Below are 27,362 nucleotides of genomic sequence, written 5' to 3'. Positions count from 1 at the left end.
TTAATTTTTTCCAATCTATTAATCAATTGATCTCTAGTTAAATTATTTACATTTTTTATAAAATATTTTGAACCTATTTCTTTCAATCTTTCAATATTAAAAAGTTTATAATTATCATCTATAATCCCTTTAAAAGTTTTACATAATTTTTCCAATTCATCTTTACTCATTTTATCATAATTATGAATAAAATTCAATCTACCCCATTCTCTCAATTCATTAAATTTTTCACTATCCAAAACATTATCTAAAATATGTTTTTCAGAATTTAAATGTTTAATATAATTTTTTTGATTTGCTAATTCAATATTACAAAGTTTACAAATGATTTTAGTTTGAGAACTCATGATTTTATTTTCACTATTTATTGGAAAAAAATTTATAGTATTTTATTTTTTTAGTTTTTCAAAAAAAAATTCTGTTCATTAAGCTGAATGAAAATACTCCCTTAATATAAAATCACAACACAATTATTCATGAACTGCACTGAATGAACTGCACTGAATGAACTTTATTGAAAATTAGTTCAATAAATATTGAATAAAAATTATATTGAATAAAAATTATATTCTGAATAAAAATTTTTGGATATTTTTTCAATTTGAACTTAATTAGTTGATTATTGAGTATCTTACAGTAAAAAATTAAAAAAAAAAGTACTGATTTATCTGTTTAAATTTGTGTCTCCAAAAGTGTCTTTGAACTGTCATATATTCATCTACTGACTTTATTATATAACTGAAGTTGAGTTAATTTGTATTATCCCAGTTTATTTTTTCTTATTCTAACAGCGGTCAAAGTATGGGTCCATCAATGTACGAGTCCATCAATTTACGGGCTCATGAACTTTGTCTCTAAGCCGTGTCTTTAAGCCGCTGAGACGCTTCTGAATCGATGGCAGTCCTAGAAGCTTGGGGTATGCTGTCTCCTGTCCATCTGGACGTGTAGAGCTCGATCACCGAGCCTAGATTCAATTTGAAGAAACAGCTTTGAGGTAACAACTTTTTCCAAATCAAACAAACATCCCAGGAACTCCGGATGTGACAGAATGGGTTTTACTAATCATAGACTTTCAAAAAGGGAGGGGTATTAAACGTGAACCTTTTTTTTCAATCAATTAAACGTGAACCTTTTTTTTTAATAAATTAATACGTGCTGAATTAGAGTCTTTTTTGTGTTAAATCGTAATTGGGAATAGAAAGATTACTAATTTTATTAATTTTGTTTGAGTAATAGATTTTCGGTTGTATCTTTACATTGAAATGTGAGGCCATATTTTCTCTGTAAGGATCAAGCTTGGAATTTCAGTTTTCTTTAAATTTATATTTTATAATCTACTAAACTACTAAATGTTGAATCAGTATATGAAATGTTTAAAGGTCCCTTATTGATAAATTAATGTTTTAAAATAATTTTCATCTTAAAGTTGTAAAGGATCAAATGAAGTTTCAAGGACCCTAACCTTTTCTAAATTTGTTTTGGAATCACACATTTTTTGAATAAATCTCCAAGGTAGAATTCTGTGATGTGATTTTTTGGGAATATTTTGTCTTTGCTGCTCTCATAATAATTATAAAGATACAGAATGGATATTATTAACATTTGATAGGTAGTATTTTGATAGTGTTTGAAAAGTTTCCAAGGGTGTTCTAAATGTGCTCAGGGTTTTCTGAATTTTATGTGGATCTTTTCTTAAAATATCTATTGGTATTTATGATTAACTTCTGAGCAATATCTATGATAACTTTCAATTATTCTTTCTGAAATTAGAGTCCTTTAAGCTTCTAATGATTCAATCTAAAACGTTTCCAATGTAAAGCAGACAGAGTAGGTTATCTATATCAGAGATAACTTTCTAAATTTAGTAATTTATTTTTCGGTTTTCATGATGTAACTTCATTTTGTTTTATTGATTGTTGAATTTAACTGTAAGAGGTGACAATATAGTTGATATCTTCTCTCTATTTCGTTGTCTCTCTTGTCATTTCTGGTTTCTAGCACTAGGTATGTTTATCAAGCATCCCTTGTATTAAGTTATATTGTGTGTGCTTCTAAATTCTAAATTAACTTTCTAAATTTTCATGGCATGGCACAAAAAATAGTTTATCCAATTATTTTGATAAATCAATGTAATAACAATAAAATGATACAATTTAATAATTATTCCATCTAATCATAATAATCTATTTTAAAATGATTTATTATTAGAATAAGATGAAACAATCAGTATCAGTTGCAAATAAAATTGTTAGGATCGTGATTTGAACCTGGGACCTTCAGCATGAGAGGCAACGCTCTACAAGACTTTGACACTATGACTGTTGCGGCAAAAAAGTAAGCCCTTCAACTTATTGGAATTAAATTTTTCTAAAATGTAGCCTACTGCACATGCGCTGCGGTAAGCGAGTGTATTTTTAGTAAAGAAAACAGCTGGCGAGTGTAATAGTATATTTCGCACCTAGAGCAGAAAATGAGATTTTTCCAGCTCGAAATCGGTTTTCAAGTCTGAGGCCGTAGGCTGAGGACTAGAAAAGATTGAGAGCTGGAAAAACATTTTTGCCCGTGGCGAACGATATTTTTCGCCACACTACAGGTATTGCTGACAAAATAAATAAAGAATACAAAATAAAGATAACTCGTTAAGCTATCGTACCTATCTCTTGATTTTAGTGGTAGAATATTTGCAGTCAGGATTTCAGATTCTTTTAAAATTCCACTTGGAATACCACAGTCATCTTCAAGCATTTTTGAAAATTCGGAATGCACTAGTCAACAATAAATAATTGAATAAAACTGGTTGCGAAGCAAATTAGTTTGATTCAAAACTGGAACTGAAATCATGGCGACTTCAGGTGATGATGAAAGTGGACACTTGCCCGATCAAGCGGATGACTTATTAACTACTTCCATGAGCAGCTGGAAAGAGACAACTTTCTGGCCTAGACCGGAAAAGAACCCCTTTTCTGACGTCATCTGCAAACAAGGTCTTTCAGATCTACGTAGGGACTGGAAAACAGGTGCTTTCTGTGCAGTGAGGCGAAAAGTAGATTATCACTCGCTCCTCACAAAATCACAAAACAACTCTGTTTTATGATGAGTTTCCAGTTCTTAAAGAAGAACTTCACAAGCCACAAAACAACTCTGTTTTATGATGAGTTTTCAGTTCTTAAAGAAGAACTTTACAAGCGGTTGTAGGAAAAAGTATTTATTCTCGAAAAGCAACATATAAATGTTACAAACATTTGAAATGTAAACTTTACAATAATTTAAAAGAATAGTGGGTAGTAATCACCAAGAACGAGTCTGTGTGTGAGGAGGGTCGTGTACAATATAAATCAATTTGTGTATCACTTAACACTTGATAAAAATGTCTGTTTATCAATATAAATAAAAATCGAGACTCAAATTTTGACATTCAATAACTTTCTGATGTGTGCACCGAATTTGATGATTTATTTTTAATTGTGTTTTTTATCTTCAGGAGCAGGTTAATGGCCTATCAAATTCATGATCCGACTCCAGAATTCTTTCCTAAGGTCCTTCAAAGTTTACATGTAATCCTTATGGGAGAAGATTTGTGAGCTGGCCACATACAGGGATGAAAATCAGCTGTTATAACCATTTTGTCATCCAACAGACGACGGTAGATCTGTTTTCAATTTTCTCTCTACTGATTCACAAAATTTTAATCCTGAATAATGCCGCGATACGAACGACGTCCAAACTTGGGTCGTAGAACTTGAAATGCTGTAAATTTAGAATATGCACGGGAAAATCAGCAGCAAGGAAATATCATTCAATCCCCAGCAAGCTGCATTCGATTATAACTAAAAATACAAACTTCTGCACAACTAACCAAGCACATAAGGAGTCCATATTGAGATATAAATGTGAATACTGATTGTTGGATAATTTTCATAAAAATATAGTGCATCAGATTGAGCTATGGCTAAGCACACCTGGGGAGGCGCGGCTTGGTGATACAAAGTGTTGATCTTATTATGGAGATCGCCTTATCACACCGTTCCACGCCATGCCCGATTCAGTGGGTGTGAGTTCTTCCATTCAAACCAATAAGCAAAAAGCACCTGGATGCAAAATGCCGCATTGCGCCTCCTCAGGTGTGCATCCAGCTAAAGTTTGTCATGAGATGTATCAACTTTTTTGTGGTACGAAGTTCGCCGGGCCAGCTAGTAGATTATAACTACTTATTCGGCTATAATCACATTCCAGAGTACTTTACAACATCATGTTATGTGACAACTTATGGGTTGGTGAATTACATTGTGAGCAGGTAAGTATATAATATTCTATAAGAACCTCATCTTATATGCCATATGTTATCTAGCAGCACAGGAGAGGGGAATAAGAGGAGAGTTTTGTAAATTTCAGAATAAGGTAGAAGAGAAACTATTATTGACATTAAATATGGTATACTAATTGTCCGCTGGCCTCATGTCCAATGCTGAGCAGCCACCTCCCCAACCCGCACTCAAAGACAGCAATTCTGGCCCCCTCGGAGTGCAACATATCCCGGGGAAGGTTACAGTAGAGGCAATGAGCCAGGTAAAACGAGTTGGATGAATCTAGGTGATGAATGAGTCTGGGAATCTGGATACCCTTAATTATTTATGTAATCTATCGCTAGTCAGGTAGTTGTGTTCAATGTTTGTGAACATATTCCTGTTACTTAATATATGAACGGCAAGACTTTTCCTGGGGAGGTGCCTTATATTAAGAACGGGGAAATTTTGAACCAGTAAGTTTGTGGGATATCTTGCACTCTTTTTGAAGATTTTTTCATGATAGCCTTCTGTAAGACAGAAAGAGGTATCAACACAGCTGAAGATCAACCACTCATGCTAGGATGCCATAATTCCAGGAGGGATTGAACACACCCATAATTTATATGGTTCTGCACTGAGCATCAGTCAACACCTGACTAATCTGACAGACTGCGTACAGTAACATTCTTATTTTTATATTGAGTCACTGGATTTTAGGTACTGTGGTGTTCAATACCAGTCTCCTGTCAGTGACGGCACTTATCTGAGAGTTATCTCCTGTTTTGGGAAGTAACCTTGTCACACGAAATAGGAAAAAATGTCTAGAGTATACTAAATTATTTTCCTGACAATTAATCAGAGGATTAATTGTACTATATTTCCTCAAGATCAAGTAACTTGATGATAGGTTACTATTGACCTCTGAAATGAATATGATATTAGCAAATGAATAAGCTATAAGCAAGGTTGAACACAGGGTCACTAAGGAACAACATGTGATCACTAGTTGCATTTATTTATATTTACTAAATCATATAAGAATATTGTTTATTCAATAATTAATGAATGAAGTTGATAATGAAGGGTTAAGCCCTTCAACAATATAATTTGAATTTTAAAGAGTTCTTGAAGTTTATAAATTTATCAAGAATCAGCATGTAGTGCTTTCACCCAAGGGTTGCCCGACTCAAGTTTGTACAGTGTATGGTAACGTCAGAATTTTTCTGTTAATAATAAACGATATACCAGTTTGTCTATGGAAAATTGAGTCAAAGAGATCTTGAGATAATAATATTATAATCACTCACATTTATATAGGCCCATAATATAGGCGCACTCACTCATGAAGATTTGTTCACTGCATGGCTGGCATTTTTTGTCAGGCTGCATGGCATCATGAGCTTCATAAATTTGGCTCGTGATTTTAATAATTAATAACTACTTTTTAACTGAGACTTGGTAATCAAACTTCAATTCTAACGTTATGGGAACTCTAGCCTTCATTAATTGAATTTAGCACTCTTACATAAATTTTAACAATGAAACATTTGAAACAACAAAAAATAACAAATAGGAGTTACAAACGACTCTCCATTGGAATGATCAGTCAATCTCTCTCTGTTTTTTCCTTCTTCTCAGAAATTGAGGAGCAAGGCTTGGGAAAGAAAAGGTCACATGACCAGTTAATGACCAATCACTGGTCAAAAAAACCAATTTACCAATAGGATGGCTACACTAAAGAAATGTGCTCAGGTGAGCCATATAGAGAAGAAAAAACGAGAAAACAACCAAAACAAATATAGGGTAACAATGAGCAGATTTTTCAGCAGGTCAGAGTGTACATTAAACAATAAAATGAAATTGAATATCAAAGCAAGCAGTTAACAATCAGAAACAGACACAGTTATCAGCTGACTGATAAGGTAGCCGGCTCAGTTTGCATTGAGAAAACTAACCCTTATTGTAAACAAACATTCATTATGCTGTTTTAGGTTTTTTGGAACCATTTACAACTGTTTGTGGATCTGGATCTCAATAAATGAATATATCATAGATTTTGTTGTTATTTCAACAGTCAATAAAGGTGGGTAGTCGTAATTTTCAGCTTATTATAGAAAGTTGCTTATCAAAGCTGTTTGGTTAAATAAAGCCCCCAAATTTGGAATGGTTTATGGTTTACAATAAAGCTTTCCAAATTTCCTCTTGTCTGAGGTGTGAGTGCTACAAATAACTTACTGAAACTATGACTAAGGATCAAATCACGAAACAATCAATATCTGCTACAGGAGCATATTCTATCCAGTAAATGCAGAAAATAAGGATAAATGTGCATGTGCATGTATCAGCATAGAGTACTCATATGGTGCCTAAGCAGTTACCTTGAGTCTCAAAAATTAGTGATATAATCATCAATTTGTAGTAGAACTAATCAAAAATATGGGACAATCTTTCCTTACATTTTTTATTTCATCCATTATAATGATTTATTCATTTTTATCATTTTGATTGCTGCAGAAACATCCTAATGCATGGAGGATGAGCTCAACAATGAGCATGTTTTATGCTTGATTTTCAAATTATATAATGCTTGACTGCTGATACTAACTGCTCATGAATACAATTTTTTTCTCTACAATCCCTATTTTTTCCCCGCCTTCTATTCCATTCTTGACTCATTATCACAATAACTCAAATAAGTTTCATTAAATTTCTAATGCTTCCATAACATTTCAATAATTATGTGCTTGACACAAATTACAATAATAGAAATTGCATGAACATTGCTCTAGGAATGGTTCAAAGTTGCAAAAAGATCCTCATAGAGTTTGAAGCTTTGATTGATGCAATGGCATGGATAATATGCATGGCTTATAAGCAAGAGCATTTATAACAAATAAATAGATTAACAATAATATTTTCTTGATAAATTGCACTATCCTAAATTATTAATCCTCAACTTATATCACAGACTATTTTATTTTCTTTGGCATTTTTAATTTTTTTTCAATAATAATTAGATAATTATGAAAGTTTGGTTTGCTTTGGGTCTTTTTTACCACAGTAGATGTTTTATGAAGGGTTGTTTTTCAATTTTTTTTCTAGTCTGTGGACTCATATAAAGACAATTATGATAAAGTCAGGATTGATTGAAATAATTATAATTATAATCATAATTAAATTATAATTCTATGACTGGTTCAAATGAATGCTAATTTATGAGACATTTGAACACTTAACATTAATAAATTACAATAATAATGTTTCATGCTGTGTAGGACTTGACTCAGATTGAATGTTGATAAGGCTGAATTTTCAATATGGGGAGGTCCTTTCAATTGGCTAGGTGTGGAGTTGTCCTGGATGTATTCATCTGCAGAAGTTTTCCAACGATCAGGCCACAGGTGATGGAGCTTCCACCTTAGCAGTGGCTTGTACCTTCCAGGCTTCAGCAAGAAGAACTTCTTCTTTTCCTCATTCCTTCTGCAGGGATCTTCAAGGCATCTAGGATGATGATGAAGGGATTTCTTCTCCTTCCTCTTCTTCCAGGATGACCTGATTTTGTGCTGGTGGTGGAGAGGCTTCTTCTTCTTTCTCTTCTTCCAGGCTGACTTGACTCTGTGCTGGTGGTGGAGAGGCTTCTTCTTACTCCTCCTCTGCAAAGGCAACTTGAGGCATCTAGGATGGCTGGGTTTTTAACTTTATTTTCCTTTACTGATGTTGCTGGTAGGATGACATCACAAGTTGTAGTGGTCTCCACCTCTCCTGGTGATGAGTTGGAGCTGTGAATGGGTGATAAAGGCAGGTCATCATTCAGTATTGTCCATTCCCCATATTTCTTCTTCTCCCTTCCACTGTTTACAGGTGATAATTCATCTTTAAATCCTTGGAATCTGTTGTTGACTAGCCCCCATGAAAACAACTGATCTTATTCAATCAGCTGGATGTTTGAAACTTCAGCAGGGATAAAAGTCTCTGCTTCTGGGTTGAACTAAAAATCCATGTGAGCAGTTGAGTTGGTACTGAGTGTAGACATGGTTGTACATCTGCATGGGTGACATTTACAGCTCCTGGGAAGTGTGGACTGCTCATTTACTGATGTTGTTGGTGAATTCGATTTCCCGTCAACTTGACCAATGGAAGATTTTCAAGTCAACTTGGAAGCGATAAGCAAAGAAGCGGCTGTTGGAACAAAGTTGATCAGTGGTGGAGTTCCCTCCAAGGCGCGGTCGCAGCATGACGTCACAGAATAGGTACAGAATGGAAACTTGTAATCAAACGCCTTTTCCATCAATGCTTTTTACATGATGCAAATACTAGACACGTCATGTGACCTTGGGAAGTTCCAATCCTGGTCTTCTGATTGGCTTGTGGCAGTTAACAACATCAATTTATCCCAATCATTTAAGTCATCCAAACCTACCATCGATACTATAGTGAGGTCCAAGCTATAATGGCAGTGTGTGATTTGCAATGGTTTTGCTATCCTTGCCTATCATTCAACAAAGCAGATGGTGCTATCTCTTTCATGCCTTGCGATGTTGCCACATCGTTTATCAACAATGTAGAAATTCAACTAATTGACAAAATATTTTATCTCAATTATGAAAATTTATTATTACAGCTCTAAAATATATATTTTCTTGACAGATAAAATATAATTAACTATTTTCAACAATAATAAACAATAAAATTCATCAGATATATCAGTATCAGCTGTTTGGGTGGCAAGGCTGAGATCTGGCAACCCTTTTCTCCTATCTTCAGTAGGGGTAAAGTGAGACTTCTGTCTCAGAGCTGCCCCAAAGCTGGAGAAAAGCTGGAGAAAAGCTGGCTCAAATCTGCCCCAAATCTGATTCTTGGTTCTAACCTTGCCCAACCCAATGTAACCTTAACTAACCTAACCTAGCCATACCCCTAATCTCACAATAAACCTCAAATGAAGATTTCCCACTTTTTTGGAGAAAAACTAGATCCAGCTTTTTTTTATTTCTTGAATAACTGAGAAACCGTTAATTTTACAAAAAAATTACAGGAATTACTTTTTCCAGTAAATCTAATAAAGAATCCATTGACACCCCATTTGTCAAGATTGAACAAAAAATAAGGATCTCATGAGAAAACTAGATCCAGCTTTTTTCAATTTCTTCAATAACTAAGAAACCGTTAATTTTACAAGAAATCTACACGAATAACTTTTTCCAGTAAATCTAATAACGAATCCATTGACACCCCATTTGTCAAGATTGAACAAAAAATAAGGATCTCATGAGAAAACTAGATCCAATAACTAAGAAACCAAGAATAACTTTTTCCAGTAAATCCATTTGTCAAGATTGAACAAAAAATAAGGATCTCATGAGAAAACTAGATCCAGCTTTTTTCAATTTCTTCAATAACTAAGAAACCGTTTATTTTACAAGAAATCTACATGAATAACTTTTTCCAGTAAATCTAATAACGAATCCATTGACACCCCATTTGTCAAGATTGAACAAAAAATAAGGATCTCATGAGAAAACTAGATCCAATAACTAAGAAACCAAGAATAACTTTTTCCAGTAAATCCATTTGTCAAGATTGAACAGAAAATATGGAAAAAGTAGATCCAATTTCTTGAAACCAAGAATAATTTCTTTCAGTAAATCCATTTGTCGAGGGATCCTAACTCTGAAACTGAGCAACAAGCACACAATAATATTTTTATGTTGAGACCCTTTCTTAAACCTCAGCACTAAACCCCCCCCCACAGGGGGGGGGGGCTGGGGGGTTTTGACCCTCTGTCTTCAACCAACTAAGTTTGAACTACTTGAAAACTCACCTCAGGTTGTATTGAGAAGAAAAAATATATAATAAAAATGTATAGGAAAGAAGTCAAGTCGGATATATTACTTGTTGATCAGAGAGTACATCTTGATGAAAGTATTAGCAAATATGAGTATATCACTCACACACCATATATTCAACAGACATTCAATTATAATGATGAAATTCGAATTAGTTTGAAACAAGAAGATATTTATACACTTCCAAGTAGAAGTTTTCTCATAATTGAAGGTGGAATCAAAGTGAAAGATAAGAATGATGTTGAAACCAAGGACTTATCAATAATGGAGTTGCATACCTATTTGATGAAATCAGATATGAATTGGGAGGGGTTGAAGTTGATCGCACACATTATGTAGGATTGACAACAACCATGAAAAACTATCTACGTCAATCAAAACTCGAAGAAAAAATTATGGAGAATGCAGGATGGAAGTTGACTGGATGGAAAAACTTAGATAAATTCTGCTTTTGCATTCCTTTGGATATGTGGTTAGGTGTAATGGAAGACTATAGAAAAGTTCTATTGAATGTTTGTCAGGAAATTGTTCCATTAAGATCATCATCAGACTTAAATTGTATTGAATCAGAAACAGCGAAATCGGTGAAAATTGATATTACAAAACTACAATGGAAAGTACCCTACATACATGCTTCTGACACTGTTCGTCTTGATCTGCTGAGTTTAACACATGGTGATATACCAATTACCATTCTATTCAGGTCATGGGAATTGCATGGATTTCCACAGTTACCTGAAACTACCAATCTTCAATAGACAGTTAAGACAACTTCAAACATATTGAAACCTAGATTCATTATTCTTGGATTACAAAAGAATAGGAAAAATGTTATAACTGCTAACAGGTCACATTTCAATTTCTGTAATCTGAACAATGTTAATCTCTATTTAAATGCTCAATCATTCCCCTATGAAAATATTGTTGGTAATAAACATTTATTGTATCACATGTTCTCTGAATTCCAAAATGAATACTATCCTTATAACAGCAGTACATCAATTGATTATAAAACATTCGATGAATATGCACCATTGGTTGTTATAGACTGTAGTAAGCAAAATGAACTATTGAAATCTGGTGCAATAGACATGAAGTTGACATTGAAAACAACAAATAATTTCTCAGAAAAAACCAGTGCCTACTGTTTAATCCTCCATGATAATGAGTTTGAATATACACCACTGAGTGGAACAGTAAAAAGAGTATTATAAATCTTCTATAAAATTACAAAAACTAGACAATATTCAAATCAAAAGTATTATCTACAAATTGTGAGGGCGTAAACCTTTGCCCCACTGGTTGGGTGACATATTGTGTGAGGTTGTGCTCCTTGGAGGGTTATCTCTTATGATAGAGCCCCACATTATGAAGCTATAACTGTGTAAGGTGGTAAATTGCAAATCCTTATTTATATTAGAATATTTATTGGTACTAAAACAGCTCAAACTGTATATCACGAGATGAACTAGGATAAAATAAATTTCCATGATTTGTATGCTGACATAAAACACAAAATATATTCCCATAAAAAAGTGTATATAAAATATTCGATATCTGTACTTTTTCAATATATATAAAATTTTCTTATATCTATAATTTTCTTAAATAAATTCGTTCTAAAATCTGAACAATTATCACAGGATTTAATAGCTTTCACAATAGTGAGTTTCAAATTCATAAACACATTATATTTAATACTGATGCTTGGACTTCCAGTCAATTCAAAATTCTACAAATAAAAACCTGTTTGGTCTATAGATTTGATATGGCTTACTTTGATCAATTAGCAAAAAATAATACTGGATAAAATTGATATTGAACAAATAAAATCTCAGGGTTTTTTAATGAGTTCGGGCCATGCATGGAAGTAAGCTTCCTACTTATATCAAATAAATTTATAAAATGTTCTTATGAACTATGTGATATCACTCAACACTTTGTGACTTTTCTTTTAATTTAAGTTAATTTGAATAGCGCTTTTGATTGATTTCCCCACTATACGTAGAAAACCTAAAACGAGCTTGTTTGACTTATCACTCACATTCATGAAGTTCTCAACGGTCTTGTGGATTGAATTAATTATTTCCAATAATTAATTAGGCAGGCTCCTTTCGTCTCTGCTGGGCTAGAGGTCCAGATTCTTATAGATTTCTTTCCGAATTAAAGATATACTTATGGGAATTGATTATAAATTACGAACTCTTCAACAACACTGAGTTCACAGATAATTAAACATTTAATACAAATATTTCACATTTAAAAAGGGTTTGGCTTGATAATTTCAAAATTTAAAAGGAAGAAAGAACCCTAAACTCCATGTGCATCCTCTCAGGTCAAGATCATAAGCCAGAAGAAGGAGGTTTTCAGAAAAATTTATCTCTTCCTAGAACAATTTTGTAAGCTTCTCTCTGATTGGTCTTCAATTTAATAAACTCCATACAATTGGTCGCCTCAGAATCAGGGCTTCTTCAACTTTATAATAGAAAAAAATTAAATAAAGAGTTTTTATATAAATACATGTAGTGTTTATCTTAAATTAATTTCATAAATAAATCATAACATACAATTTCAATAGATAATACATTTAGTTTTTTATATGAGTTTTGTATACTCTGGATTTTCGTTCTTTTTAGATTATAATAAATATTTATATAGAAATAATAGTTGTCTGTATTTCTACACATCAACCTCCTTTAGTATACATAATATATCCTTTGTGAGTAAATTTTAAATAATTCAACCTATTATACTGGTTGATCGAATGATCAGCTGATTCGCTCAGTATTGATTCCAATAATTATCGATTCATTCAAGATCGACTGATTCTTTTCAAAAATGTGAACAAATAATTCTAACCTCAACGTTCATGCAAACTTTTATTTTTTATAATCCGCCAATAATAAGTTAGTTGCTTTATAATTTTTTAATCTTGCCAATGGATTCTCATAGTTGTTGAATCACAATTATACATGTTTTCTTATCGTTTTTGATAATACTATTACTCCTAATCGCCAATAATATTCGATTTAAGTTGATTGATCCTTTGACTAGGTCTAACCTTCTTTCCATTTTATAATTCTATTAAAATTCATTGGTTCATTTCAAGATATTTGATGGTACTAAAGTACCACGTTACACAATACGCCCTCTGATTTCTGATATAAAACGACAATTTGAGAATATAATATAATTTTATGATCCTGTTGGTTTTGGATCAGAAATCACACATGTTACAAAGCCTGTTAATAAATCTACTGAGAATCCTGTCTCCTAACAATTCAACAACATATACAATAATAACTAAATTCAATTCAAATACATACGCCTTACATCAGCCAATCTCCTACTATGCACAATACATAAGTATAAATTATCTTCTCTTCCATACACAATATTAACATTTTTTCCAGTCCATGCTTCGCCCTCAGGCTGGAAGCACATTCGAACGTTAGTGCAAAATCATTGCCAACCTAACAACATTATGATTCTCTGACTTGCAGAATATAATATTTCTTCTCCCTCGACATAGAACAGTGGCTTGTACATTTTGATTTCAATCTCTTACTTAATTTGGGCTTTACTTTTATACAATGAATATCTTTAAAGGATAATCTTTGGTAAATTTCATTAACAAGAACTTCTTATTCATTTGATACATTGAAACTTTGGCTTAATGCTTTCTGGTGGTAACTATGCAGTTTGATCATTTGGCAGATAATCTTATTTATTTTCTCAATTAGATTCACACATAAATGATAATAATATAATATTTTTATAATATCTTTACATACAATTCACATTTATATGACACTTGAGCCTTTCTTGGGGTAACAACTTAGGCGATTTATCAGGCATTGAATACTTGGGTTCTTGCAGTTAACGGCTGATTTTCGTTGGCTTCTGTTCATCAACTGTCGCCATTTTGATGCTTCTTCATGATATAAAACGGTAAGTTGGTTTTTAAATTGGAAGTTATTTATTCTCTTGCTTTATTAGTGAGGATGGTATTAAAGGTGGTTTCTAAATTTTTTATTTCTTTATTTTCAGGTGTTGTTATTCGGAGTAGATACTTGTCTACTAATTGAGTGTATGGTTGGTGTTCATCTGGTATGTATACCTCGTCAGGTAGGCCAATGATGTTTCATCAAAATATTATTATTTACTTCCTTATCGCTTAGTGTCTCGAAAATGTAGCTTGTGATCATGAGTATTGGGTTTTGATTCTGTAAATAATCTGGCAGTTTTGACGACCGGTTCTCCATCAGCTCTCTTATCCTGGATAGCCTAGAGAATTTACTTTGTTTATTTTGAATCATTCTGAGTTTCAGATTAGTTTTGAAAATTTTTGAATCAACCTTCTTAATATAAGATACGCCCTCATTCCTCATTGCATTAATAATATTTTCTTTAGTTGCTATCACAGCCATAATAATGATAATATTCACGAAATAAATCAATGTATTCATTGTATTTCTCCCAACATAACCTTTCCATAAACACCAATCATACAATTCCATTTTCAATAAACAATTCACTATTCTTTTCAAATTTATCGCTTGCCTTTCATCTTCCAATAGCTTCCTATAATGATTTCTTTCTTTACCATTTTCTAAATCTGTATCCATTATTACTTTTTCCTTGTTTTTGAGCATGTTCCATTTGTTTATGCCGTAGTTGCAATCACGACAGTAAGCTGCTTGCTTGAACTGCGTGTGCTTCGGGTGCATGTTCGTCCAATTATTCATCTCATCCTGGTGCCAGTTATCCTCTCTGCATGCTGCCTTCTTTTTCTGGTTGTCTGATTTCTTGATATACCCTTTTCGGTGCTTGAATTTAGCATGCGGGCGATAACCTCTCTTCTGTGGCCTTCCCTGTTGTTTTCTCCGGTGGGCCTTCCGGTGTTGGACTCTAGGGTCCACTCCAACGTCATCCTGCCGGTCACACTTTCGGCTTGCCTTGGTGGTGGTTTGCCCCTTGAACCTAGTGTGCCGCGGGTGGATCCAACGATGCTTGGGTGGTGGCTGCTCAAACCGGGTAGGTTGTGGGGTTATTGCATGCTGGTACACAGGTTTGGTGCATGATTGTGGTTCATTATTTTTAGGCTTGGTTATTGGCAATTCTTTAATCATTTCTGTGTCAATGCTGTAAAGTTTTTTCGGTGGTGGGCTGGTTACTAGTGGTAGTTCTTCGGGAGGGAATAGTGGACTTAATATAGGTTGTTTTTTACAGACTGAATTTGATGTATATTTGACTTCTTTATTTGGTGGCGAGTTGTTGTGGTGGTGGGTTTGTTCTGGTTGTTGGTTTTGGGTTGTCTTTGTTGTATGTGCTACTGTGAAAGATGTGTCTACTCTATTATTATTTTGTTTATTTTCGACCTGTTTTGTGAAATTTACATCCTGATTGGTGAAAGTTATTTTCTGTTTATTATTTCTATACCAATGATGTCTGCTGTTATAATGTGCTCCTCTATCCTGTTGTTTGTTATTGTAATATGGAGATCTATTTCTAGAACTGTTTTCAAACGATTGACCTCTGCTAATATTTTCAGTGTATTTTGGATATCGAGTGTTTACTCCGGCATTTGACATTTGATTCTCACCATTATAATTTTTTCTGAAGCTATTGCTATTATGTTGAAGAGAATGATTGGAGTCTCCTGTGCGATCGTTTACCTGACTGGATTCAGAAGTAACGGATTGGATACAGTGTAAATGTTCCATTAATTCTTTGCAACTGGCAATCGAGGATACGGCTAGTATCATGCGAACATTGAAAGGAAGCTTTTTTGATAATATATTTGCTAGTGATGCATCCGCCAAAGATTCGTCTAGTTGCGAATTCTTGCACATCATCTTAGCCACAAATTCAGTATATGACTGTCTGCCTCTATTATCATATGTGCATGATATAATCTCTGATAGTGCGTCCATCTGTTTACGTTCGCTCCAATACTGCTGCAGGAATTGGGAGATGAAGTCCTCCAGGGTATTGATATCTCGCATCCGGCTCTGAAAAAACATCAGCAGCTCGCCGAGTAATAGACTGGACAGTTGGAAGCGCCATACTAACCAAGAGGTGGGTATCAATTCCTGAATGGCTTTTATTTGGTCTATAAATGGTCGGTGTTGCATATGACGGTGGGAGTTATCAAATTTTCCAAGACTTTGAAAAAGTTGAGTGCCGTTTACTACTTCATTTGGTGTATAATACATTCGACTGACTGGGATACTTTCCATACATGTCTCTATTCTGGAGACTCATTCTTCATTTGCGATCCATTTATCATTCATAATTTTCTTATTTGCATTCACTTCATCATACAATCCGGTTAGCACCAACTGCTGTCTGCCTATAGCATTCTCCTACATGCCGTATCTCTCTCGTGATTTTGCCCCCTCCTCCGCTGAATTCGCTATACATGTCTGCACGTTACTTTGTTCCTTGACTATTTTTGCTATTTTATTATTGTTTTCCTCCACTTTTGTCTCTATCTCACCCTTATTTTCTAACACCTTTTCCATGACAGTTCCCATGATAGTGGTGCCCAGCTCCTTACCCAATACGTCCACCTGTTTTTCAACTTCCTTTGGTATGTCATCCAACCGCTCATTTATTTGACAGGTGACATCATCTAAAAGTTTCTAACTTTTCGATGACTGCAGATTGTGTATCTATTTTGGTATCTATTATATTTCTCACTTCCTCCCTGAAGCTGGAAAATTTTTCATCCATAGTTTTGATACCTTCTTGTAGGATTTTGGTATTTTCCTCCGCTTTATCCTGGATGGCTTTAGTATTTTCATTGATATCCTCTTGTATTTTTTTAGTCACTCCCTTCAAGGCTTGGCTGAGCAAAAGTTTAAATTCATTTATGGAATCATTTGCTATGAGATTTGTAGTACATCCGGCTGAAGAATTTAATGTGATGTTGCATTTTTCTAGATTGGTGGTTGCGGATGGCGGTTGACTGGCGATATCGGATGGCGATTGGGTGGCGGCACTCTCCATTCCCTCAGTGACGCTTGGAGCGATCTGCGAAGACGCCGGCACTGAGTTGGACGCCCTCACTCTCTCATCTCTGCCAGCTGGATTCTCGTCAGGATTTATTTCCTCGATGACATTATCGATCTTAGTGGAAGAAAAATGGGCCAGGTTTTGCGGGTCGAAATTGATGGAGCATACACTGCCTCCTTCTCTCTCCTGTGGGGTCCCCGCGGCGTTGTCCTGGGGTTGTTGGTCGGCCGGTGTCGTAGCTACATAGTTTTGGGGGTGGTCGCTGAAGTAGGAAATTTGCGAGTTAGCTGGCGACTGGCTCATGGTAACGATATTATGGAATACTTCGAATAAATTGCCAAGTGTACTGCCAAATTACAGGAATATTAAAATGGATTTAGTGATAGTGCCTATTCTGGATAAAATTGTGTGGTGTTAAAATTTTCAAGTGTCATGTACATATATTACGAAAAGAACATCAAGTGACAGGTATGACTTCCAACATAGATAGATTACACTAATATAGTTCTCAAAATTTCAGGTAGGGTTTTATCTTCCTCAACAATAATAATAATGCTATAATGCTTCAAATAACCTATAACCCTGGTCAGCATACAATGTCTAGATTCAAAGATCAAGATCAAAATTTGGTTATAAAATTTTATGGAAATTTCCATCCAATTTTTTCTCTATTATGAGAATTATGTTATCAAACTCGTGTGATACAGTTTGTCTGTATTTATGCAGCTTGAAAAATTTCAATTTGAAGAGCAACTCGATTATTTTAGCCAGAAACTTACAATAGATCATCAGATATATCTTGTTGAATCAACTTCAGATTATACTTCTTGCAGCTTTCAGTTTTATTAATAATTTTATGAATCATTAATAGTGAGATTGAGTAGGTAAGCTTTCATCACGCCTCACGCTTGTGGTGCCATATTGTGTGAGGGCGTAAACCTTTGCCCCACTGGTTGGGTGACATATTGTGTGAGGTTGTGCTCCTTGGAGGGTTATCTCTTATGATAGAGCCCCACATTATGAAGCTATAACTGTGTAAGGTGGTAAATTGCAAATCCTTTACAGATGATACGATGTTCTTGATATTTATAAGAGCAGTCACTAAATTCCCTCTTTTGCGAATAAATTCACAAAAAATTAAGGCCATCCGGCTCACAAAATTACCGGGTTCAAACCTCAGCTCTAGCTCAGTGGTAGACACATGAATTCTCCAAATACAATTAATTACCATAAGGTTCAATGACTGGTGATTAATAATTCTTACCGCTGCTTCTATGAAGTTCTTGAAGAATACCAGTGAGGAAATTAAAAGAATATCTGATGACTGATTGTCAGTAACCATGTACCACTAGAGAATGATAAGGATCAACTATAGTTGTTTCTAGTTGATTCTTAAAACGCTCGTCATGAATACAGGTATCCACCAATTTATCCTTCCAAAATTCCTTAGAACTTACAACGCCAGTTCTTGAAGCTCTCTGGATCCTTATATGATATAACTGGAACCTTATTGATATAATTATCAATATACTCTTTCTGGCAAACTAATATGATTATCATCAAAGGATGATAAATACTGAGTGCTCTTAATAAGATCAATATTACTTGATTCAATAATTTTATGTGCTGCTGAATATTTATTGGTACTAAAACAGCTCAAACTGTATATCACGAGATGAACTAGGATAAAATAAATTTCCATGATTTGTATGCTGACATAAAACACAAAATATATTCCCATAAAAAAGTGTATATAAAATATTTGATATCTGTACTTTTTCAATATATATAAAATTTTCTTATATCCATAATTTTCTTAAATAAATTCGTTCTAAAATCTGAACAATTATCACAGGATTTAATAGCTTTCACAATAGTGAGTTTCAAATTCATAAACACATTATATTTAATACTGATGCTTGGACTTCCAGTCAATTCAAAATTATACAAATAAAAACCTGTTTGGTCTATAGATTCGATATGGCTTACTTTGATCAATTAGCAAGAAATAATACTGAATAAAATTGATATTGAACAAATGAAATCTCAGGGTTTTTTAATGAGTTCGGGCCGTGCATGGAAGTAAGTTTCCTACTTAAATCAAATAAATTTATAAAATGTTCTTATGAACTATGTGATATCACTCAACATGTTGTGACTTTTCTTTTAATTTAAGTTAATTTGAATAGCGCTTTTAATTGATTTCCCCACTATTGATACACCAGTATTGATTCCAATAATTATCAATTCATTCAAGATCGACTGATTCTTTTCAAAAATGTAAACAAATAATTCTAACCTCAACGTTCATGCAAACTTTTATTTTTTATAATCCGCCAATAATAAGTAAGTCGCTTTATAATTTTTTAATCTTGCCAATGGATTCTTATAGTTGTTGAATCACAATTATACATGTTTTCTTATCATTTTTGATAATACTATTTCTCCTAATCACCAATAATATTCGATTTAAGTTGATTGATCCTTTGACCAGGTCTTACCTTCTTCCCATTTTATAATTCTATTAGAATTCATTGGTTCATTTCAAGATATTTGATGGTACTAAAGTACCACGTGACAAAATGTATCAATATTTTACCTTCAGTATCATCCCATTGTTTTGTAGAATTGTTCTTGTCTTGATCTCCAACCATTTTCTTCAAATTCAATTTTAAAGCATTTTATATTATTATTCAATTTATCAGCTTCTTTCAAAGCAAAATACTGACTGTGATGATATAGTGCTATCCATATGAGCTTAGATTTTTCATTCAAGTTGAATAATGTTCTTGGTCTGGGTAACCAAACCTACATTTTTTTCTGGGTGTACTCACCTACATCTACAATTTCTTTCTGGGTGTACTCACCAAAACCTAAGATTTTTCACCTATATTTATTACATTTTTTCCATACCATTCTTTAAAAGAGATTCCAGAAGAAAGTGAGAATTGTTGGATTAAGTTTGGATCAGTCATATACTTCCATTCTTTTTCATTATTGAGATTGATGTTTGGTATGAAAGTTGCTGCTAATGGTATACATTGTAAAATATGGAAAAAATTCTGAATCAAATTTTTGATATCAACATTAATATAACTATTATTATCTTTATCATACAAATATCGACCAAATTTATCAACACTCATGATCTATTTTTATAATAAATGTTTAATACAACCTGAGGTGAGTTTTCAAGTAGTTCAAACTTAGTTGGTTAAAGACAGAGGGTCAAGCCGACCAGCCCCCCCCCCTCCGTGGGGGAGTGGGGGTTTAGTGCTGAGGTTTAAGAAAGGGTCTCAACATAAAAATATTATTGTGTGCTTATTGCACAGTATCAGAGTTAGGATCCCTTGACAAATGGATTTACTGAAAAAAAATATTCTTGGTTATTCAAGAAATTGGATCTACTTTTTCCTTATTTTCTGCTCAATCTTGACAAATGGATTTACTGGAAAAAGTTATTCTTGGTTTCTTAGTTATTGGATCTAGTTTTCCCATGAGATCCTTATTTTTTGTTCAATCTTGACAAATGGGGTGTCAATGGATTTGTTTTTAGATTCACTAGAAAAAGTTATTCCTGTAGAGTTTTTGTAAAATCAACGGTTTCTTAGTTATTGAAGAAATTGAAAAAAGCTGGATCTAGTTTTCTCATGAGATCCTTATTTTTTGTTCAATCTTGACAAATGGGGTGTCAATGGATTCGTTATTAGATTTACTGGAAAAAGTTATTCTTGTAATTTTTTTTGTGAAATCAACGGTTTCTTAGTTATTCAAGAAATAAAAAAAAGCTGGATCTAGTTTTTTTCCAAAAAAGTGGGAAATCTTCATTTGAGGTTTATTGTGAGATTAGGGGTATGGCTAGGTTAGGTTAGTTCAGATTACATTGGGTTGGGCAAGGTTAGAACCAAGAATCAGATTTGGGACAGATTTGAGCCAGCTTTTCTCCAGCTTTTCTCCAGCTTTGGGGCAGCTCTGAGACAGAAGTCTCACTTTACCCCTACTATCTTCCTACACTGCCATTATAACTTGTACCTCACTATATTACAATGCGGCGCTTCCTAACAAAATGGCGGGTTTTCGCATCAGGGTACTATAGTGAGGTCCACGTTATAATGGCAGTGGATAAAGATAGGAGAATAGCGATGTCGATTCTCTGCATTAATTATTTATATTTCTACACTGTCAAAAACATAAGTGTCATCTTTGTGGACCGAGAAAAGGATAGTACCACCGGCTTTGTTGAATGATAGACAAGGATAGCAAAACCAAAGTTGAACAAATACTGTCATTGTAACGTGGACCTCACTATAGCCAAGTTTCCATACTGTATGTATACTGTGATGACATCACTATTCTGGCTGGGATATTGCACGGCTGCGGTGTCTGTAGCAACTCCCCTTCCTAGTGTTGCCGGTGCTGCAGTCGTTCTGATTCAGGAGGCTGTGTTTGTTTTGAAGTTGTGGAACCAGAAGGCTGTTGAGTATACTGTTTACTGAATGCTGAGTATACTGTTTACTGTAAATTGAGTTACTGTTTCTGTTTACCTTTGGTTTTGATGAAACTGGTTTGTATGTTGCTCTGATAATATGTTGAAAAAAAATCACTATTGTAGTTTATTTGTTGAAAAATACCTTTATTATCATTTTTGGGTATTGATTGGGGTTACTGACAATTTATTTTGTGTTGATTGTTCTCAAGGTTTGTGGTGTTTTTTAAACTTAACGGTTCTTGCCCTTCCATTACTGCAACTAGTAGTATTATAAGGCATTTGATGAGTTGAATGTCCTTTTAATTTACAAATGGAGTCAGAGTTGCTATCTTCATTGTTGGTAAGAGTAAAACTTACTTCCAGTTGATTCATTTGGGAGGAATGTTTAGTTTGCAACTTTCCAACTTCAGCTAACCTAATGTCTGATAGTGTAAATCTTTCATCTTGTTTTTCCATAGACTCTATTATCTGTTCCACTTCCTGCTTCAATTCTGAAAATTCAGCTTTAATGTCTGGTTTTTGTTGTTTAATCTCAGAACATATACTACCCACTACATCCCCCTTGATCTGAGAAAATTGCATCTTCAAGTTGGTCTTGAAATCTTCATTTTGTTTTTTCATGGCATTTAGAAGGATGGCTAGGGCAGCTTCAGGAGTTGTTAGCCTAGGAGCATCAAGTAGTCGACTTTTGTCTAATTGGGCTGATGAAATAACCTCTCCAGCCCCCAAATTAAAGTTAACTGATGTACTACTGAGTACTGGGCATGGCAGGCTTCTTTGTGAGGGTATATCATCGTTTGAAGTGACTTCGATTTTATTTTGTGTTAGCCATTGGAGTTGGTTGAAAATCAGTGGATAAATAAGGATATAAAAGGTTGATGATCTTGTAGTGAATTATTAAGAAGCGAAGTGATGCAGTGTTGTGCAAAGTGTACTTTTGGATTATACTTGCAGGTTAGTTGGAAAATAATTATTATAATAATCAATAACCACAGCATGAAACTAGAAAATTATCCATGACAATTATCGGCAGGTTATATGCAGCTGACTTATACTGTATATAGCATTGCATCAGCTTTCGATGGAAAAATTAATTTCAAATATTCATTCCCTATCATCAACACTCCTTGTTTAACCTATACTGACAGTTCAAAGATCACTATAGCAGGAACTAGACAATTAACTATATTATAAACAGAAGATAAGCTCTATTGCACTATCTTTCCACTATGATGATATTATATAGGTACTCAATAGACTATAATGGAGAATGGACTATATACTATGTATATAGTTGTTGAATTTTGACTGTTGTAATGCTCTTGACGATCTAAGGATCCTTCTGCAATAAAATTATTTGATTTGATTGTTTCATTGACTTACTCAGATTCTTATTTTGATCACAGTTATGATTCTTATATTTTCAGTGGATAGATAATTTGAAAAATGATCATGATAGAGTCTCCAAAATGAAGTACAAGAATGAAACAGTAAATGAAGTGCAGCCCTTTCAATCTGTAGAAGATTTCTTGTAGTTATGCTATACCCATTTCAAATGAGAGAAATATCCTCTTGTCATCATAATTCCAAACTGTAAATGCAAAAGTTATTTGAATAGTACTACGAGATATTATTCTAAGATTCTACTAGAGTGTGTATAAAAATGATCAAAGATTCACTCACTTGGTCACAAAAATGTGGTCCTCTACTTCAACTTGACCTGCTTTTTTATAGATAGAAAAAGTGTAGCTATCTCCTCTCTTAGAGCTCCCTCTGACATCAAAGAACCCCACAACCACATCCATTGCTGTTGCCAAATAATCATAGAAATCTGGAGCATAATACTTATCTTCAACCTGCTTCTGATCAGGGTATGCCCATCTGGAATTCAAAATTGAATCTAGATTGTTATCAAATACAGAGATAATTACATCTTATTATGAGGTTTATGTTTGGGAACAAAGTCAACTTCGGTTTGCCATCAATGTTAGACAAACCAGATAGCACTATCCTTCTACCTTTTACAACTTCACACTGTCGCCAAATCATTTGTATACTGTGGATAAATATGATAGCAACAGAATAAATCATAAATATTCAATTTAATCATGTTTTGATGGTAATGTTACACAAATTTATCTATCAATGTTTTTGATTCACGAGATAGAGGGCGAGGAATGCAAAGAACAGCCATTGGTAAGGTGACAGCTTTGGAGCATTATACTATAGGCTACAACTATTCTGAGTAGATTTTTGCCCACACTGCCTTCTATAAGAAAAATCAGAGTCGCTCTTGGTCGACTAGACTCAGTTGGCATCTGGAGTGGGCCACAATAGGGGATGGGGCGCTTTGTATGGTGTCCAAAAACCACCATGGCTTGTGTCGGGGGTTGAAACAGGGTATTAAATGCCTTCTTGATACAATTTCCTCTTTTAGGTAAGAGGGGCCGTGCTTTTGCACTGCCTAACAGGGTTGTGATGGTGAGACAGGAATAGGAACAGTTTGATAAACAAAACCCCTCTTGTGGACAAGGGTGGTGTTCGCCACCTCGAAATGTTGTCATTGGACCTCTCTCGACTTCGCCATAAGTAACCTAACTGGATACTTATGGTTACTGGCTCTCTGGAGTCGTCAGAAATAGTCCAAATCTATCAATATGGAACAGTCTCTAGATGCCTCTCTTTTCCTATTCCAATCCACTTTGGAATATTTTTAGCTCCGTTAGATTTCTGTCAAAATGTAACCTGTTGTTGCAAGTTGCAACCAGCTGGATAGCTGCTATAAAGTGCAAATGAAGTCGCTGGAACCTCGCCTATTCACCAGCACTGAACTTTGATGCAACACACCTCTTTTCTTGATTACAGCAAAGAAAATGTGTATCTTGAAGTTGTAGCAGAAGCAGGTAGAATGTTTGCATCACTAGTCGCGTTTACTTCAGCTGTGTTCTGCTCCATTCAACAACTTCAGACCAACTGACCAAACTGGCTCTCAGCTCTGATCAGAGAGCCCCCATTGTCACCTCTGCAAGATGAGACAAGGCTGCACGGCTTTGCTGAAGAGCGGTCAAGTGCCTAAGCTGCTTGTTGGAGAATAAGATCTTGTACAAAGACCACGAATTGAAAAACTAGCTCTAAAAGCAATTTCCTTCACTAGTTAAGAAATGCATCATGACACTATGAAATAAAATAGTTTTTGTGACTTGAACAAAATATCTACGTTAACAAAATAATTGTCAATGTTGCAAACTTCTCATACAAGTCCTAGATAGTGTTCAATAATCCTCGATCAACTGTGTTGTAAAGTAGAATTTATTATATTTAACCACATGGGCTTGCACGAGAAGGTTTCCAAATCACACAATTATATTTTTGGCAACCTAGATTTTTCTCCCAAGAGCCTCAAATTGCTTTATTCAGAATATAGTGCTGTTATATGACAGTCACCTTAAACCAATATCGTCAACAACAGAACTATATAAATGATACCTATAGATAAAATAGGATACATATGACATAATACTTATGACAGATACATATACAGGTATATGATACCTGTATTCTTCTTTTTGATACACAGTATTTGAGAAGTCTCAACTCACATATGCAGCATTAATGGGTATTTTTTGGCTTCGTTGAAGTTTGGAGGTAGTCTAAGATAAACAGAAGCGTTGCTCACACCGTCAGCCAAAGTTATTTCATACTCATATAAAGTTGGCAAAAAAAGCTGCTGCAGCTGATCTTTTGTTCCGTTGTTGTTTATCAATTCCATGACAAACTCTCCAGTCTATAACCGATGAGGAGAATGTCAAAAATTAATAATGACTCCTGAATATGAAAATGACCAATATAGACAGAAACTCTTGTTTCATTAACTCATATTTTCCAGCTTAATCTGAAAAGTTGGATTATAATAGGTGTGTGCACACAGATGGCGATCATGCGGTCTCTATATGGACAGATGTCAGCGGTCAAATATATAAGAGTATGATGTTCTAGTTATTTCTCAGATGAGAATAATCTGAAGAAAATCAATATTGGCCTACTATCAGACAGCAAGCTGATATCTGTAGCTTCAGTATAAATTTAAAAATATGGTAAGCATCTCTTCCTCGTGGAAACTTCAAAACAAACTTCAGTTCACATGCATTCAATTTCTAAGAATGTGAAAGTCGGAATGGAACGCCTGACTGCTTTCTGTGTGCACACACCCTCAGAGATCAAGTTCAAACTTGTAGTACATACAATACAACTTTCGACTCAGGGAATATGCGGTGCAGAGAAATGGAGGGAGATCAGGATATAGCGATGGTGTGCACGCTGGTGGGGGTGTTGGGTTGAAAATGTAGACTCAGCTAAGTTTCTTGGCTTGCTTGTGCAACATTATTTTGAGTGGGAAGGCTACCTACAGAAATTACAGCAAAGACTCTGTCATGCTATTTATGCCATTTGTACAGTTTTAACAATTACAAATTTAAAGACAAGGCTTTTATTATACAATGGGTACTCTCTTTCGATTATAAGGTATGGCATAATTTTTTGGGGCTCCTCCACTGGCACATTAAACATTTTTAGAATCCAAAAAAGAATGCTTAGGAATTCAACTCACTCTGGGAGAAGAGACTCTTGCAGGCCCATATTTTGCAGACTCAACCTTTTAACCCTTCTGGCTCTATATATGGTTGACATTTCAATGTACATGAAAAGAAATAGTGAGATAATTGCTGACAACCATCCCATTCACAAGTTTCCTCAGCGTAACAATAATCTTCATTTGCCCAAGCACAGACTTGCCATCTATGAGAAGGGAGCATCATATTCAGGCATAAAATATAGAACTCTTTGAAAAACGATTTCAAAATGGAGACTAATTTGAAAGTATTCAAAAGAAGAATGAGTGATATACCATTGAAGAGTTGCCCCTATAGTGTTGAAGAGGGAATGAGGTCCTTGTCTGGTAGTTAAGACTCATAGGTTTTAAGAAAATTAATATATTGGAAAATGTATTAAATAAATCCAATCTTGTAAGTGAAAAATGTATGTAATTGACAGGTGGCATGTTGTGTGAGTTTTAATGAAGCTCACATATACTCAACTAAGCGCCTTGAATAACAACAACAATAATAATAATAATAATAATTAAAATAATTTTTTTTCCTTTTTCCTTTGTCCTAGTACTCCCAGAAGGAGGGAGTTTATGATAGAAAATATAACAAACAAAAATGAAAAATCAGTTGATTATTACAGTAATCAATAGTCATAGAATGAAGCACAGTTGCAAATTTGTCTATCAGACTCAATCGACTCAGATTGAGTCAGTGTGTTCAGAGAGGAAACTACATGTGCGTATCATGAGCATGGATCTGGCCATGACACCATACATTATCGTCACACCTCCAAGTGGGCACCTGCTATGTGCATATCCCGTTAGGTGTGACATATGAACTACCACGCAATGGCACTGCTAAATTGGTAGGCAAGAATCATGGAGGAGTGGAACCACCACTATACAGTTCCGGCGGCACAAGCCTGGATGTATCCTATAACTCAACTACAGACAAGCAAAAATACTTGTGGCTTCTAATTGTGGTGGTCGTTTGCACGTTTACCACACAGGCGCCCAAAAAGGAATGTGAGCGTTTTGGAATTCGGAAAAAGGGACCAGTGAGAGGATTTCTCGACATACTATGATGCTACTTCCAGAGACAGAGGTGTTACCCGATTCCC

General features: G+C 34.5%; 1 protein-coding gene across 2 annotated transcripts in view; it reads right to left on the bottom strand.

Moving 5' to 3' along the window:
* The window catches only part of LOC111064044 (venom dipeptidyl peptidase 4), a 77,126-nt gene that overhangs the window by 28,633 nt on the left and 21,131 nt on the right, over positions 1-27,362 (bottom strand). For both annotated transcript variants that reach the window (XM_039424761.1, XM_039424760.1), the window contains 2 exons: positions 25,238-25,422; positions 23,322-23,519 (listed from right to left, as the gene is read on the bottom strand). In XM_039424761.1, the coding sequence (XP_039280695.1) occupies positions 23,322-23,519; positions 25,238-25,422 (383 nt within the window). The remainder of the gene's footprint in view (positions 1-23,321; positions 23,520-25,237; positions 25,423-27,362) is intronic.

Source organism: Nilaparvata lugens, chromosome 3 (assembly GCF_014356525.2).
Source record: "Nilaparvata lugens isolate BPH chromosome 3, ASM1435652v1, whole genome shotgun sequence".
NCBI lineage: Eukaryota > Metazoa > Arthropoda > Insecta > Hemiptera > Delphacidae > Nilaparvata > Nilaparvata lugens.
This window is presented reverse-complemented; position numbering and strand designations above follow the sequence as displayed.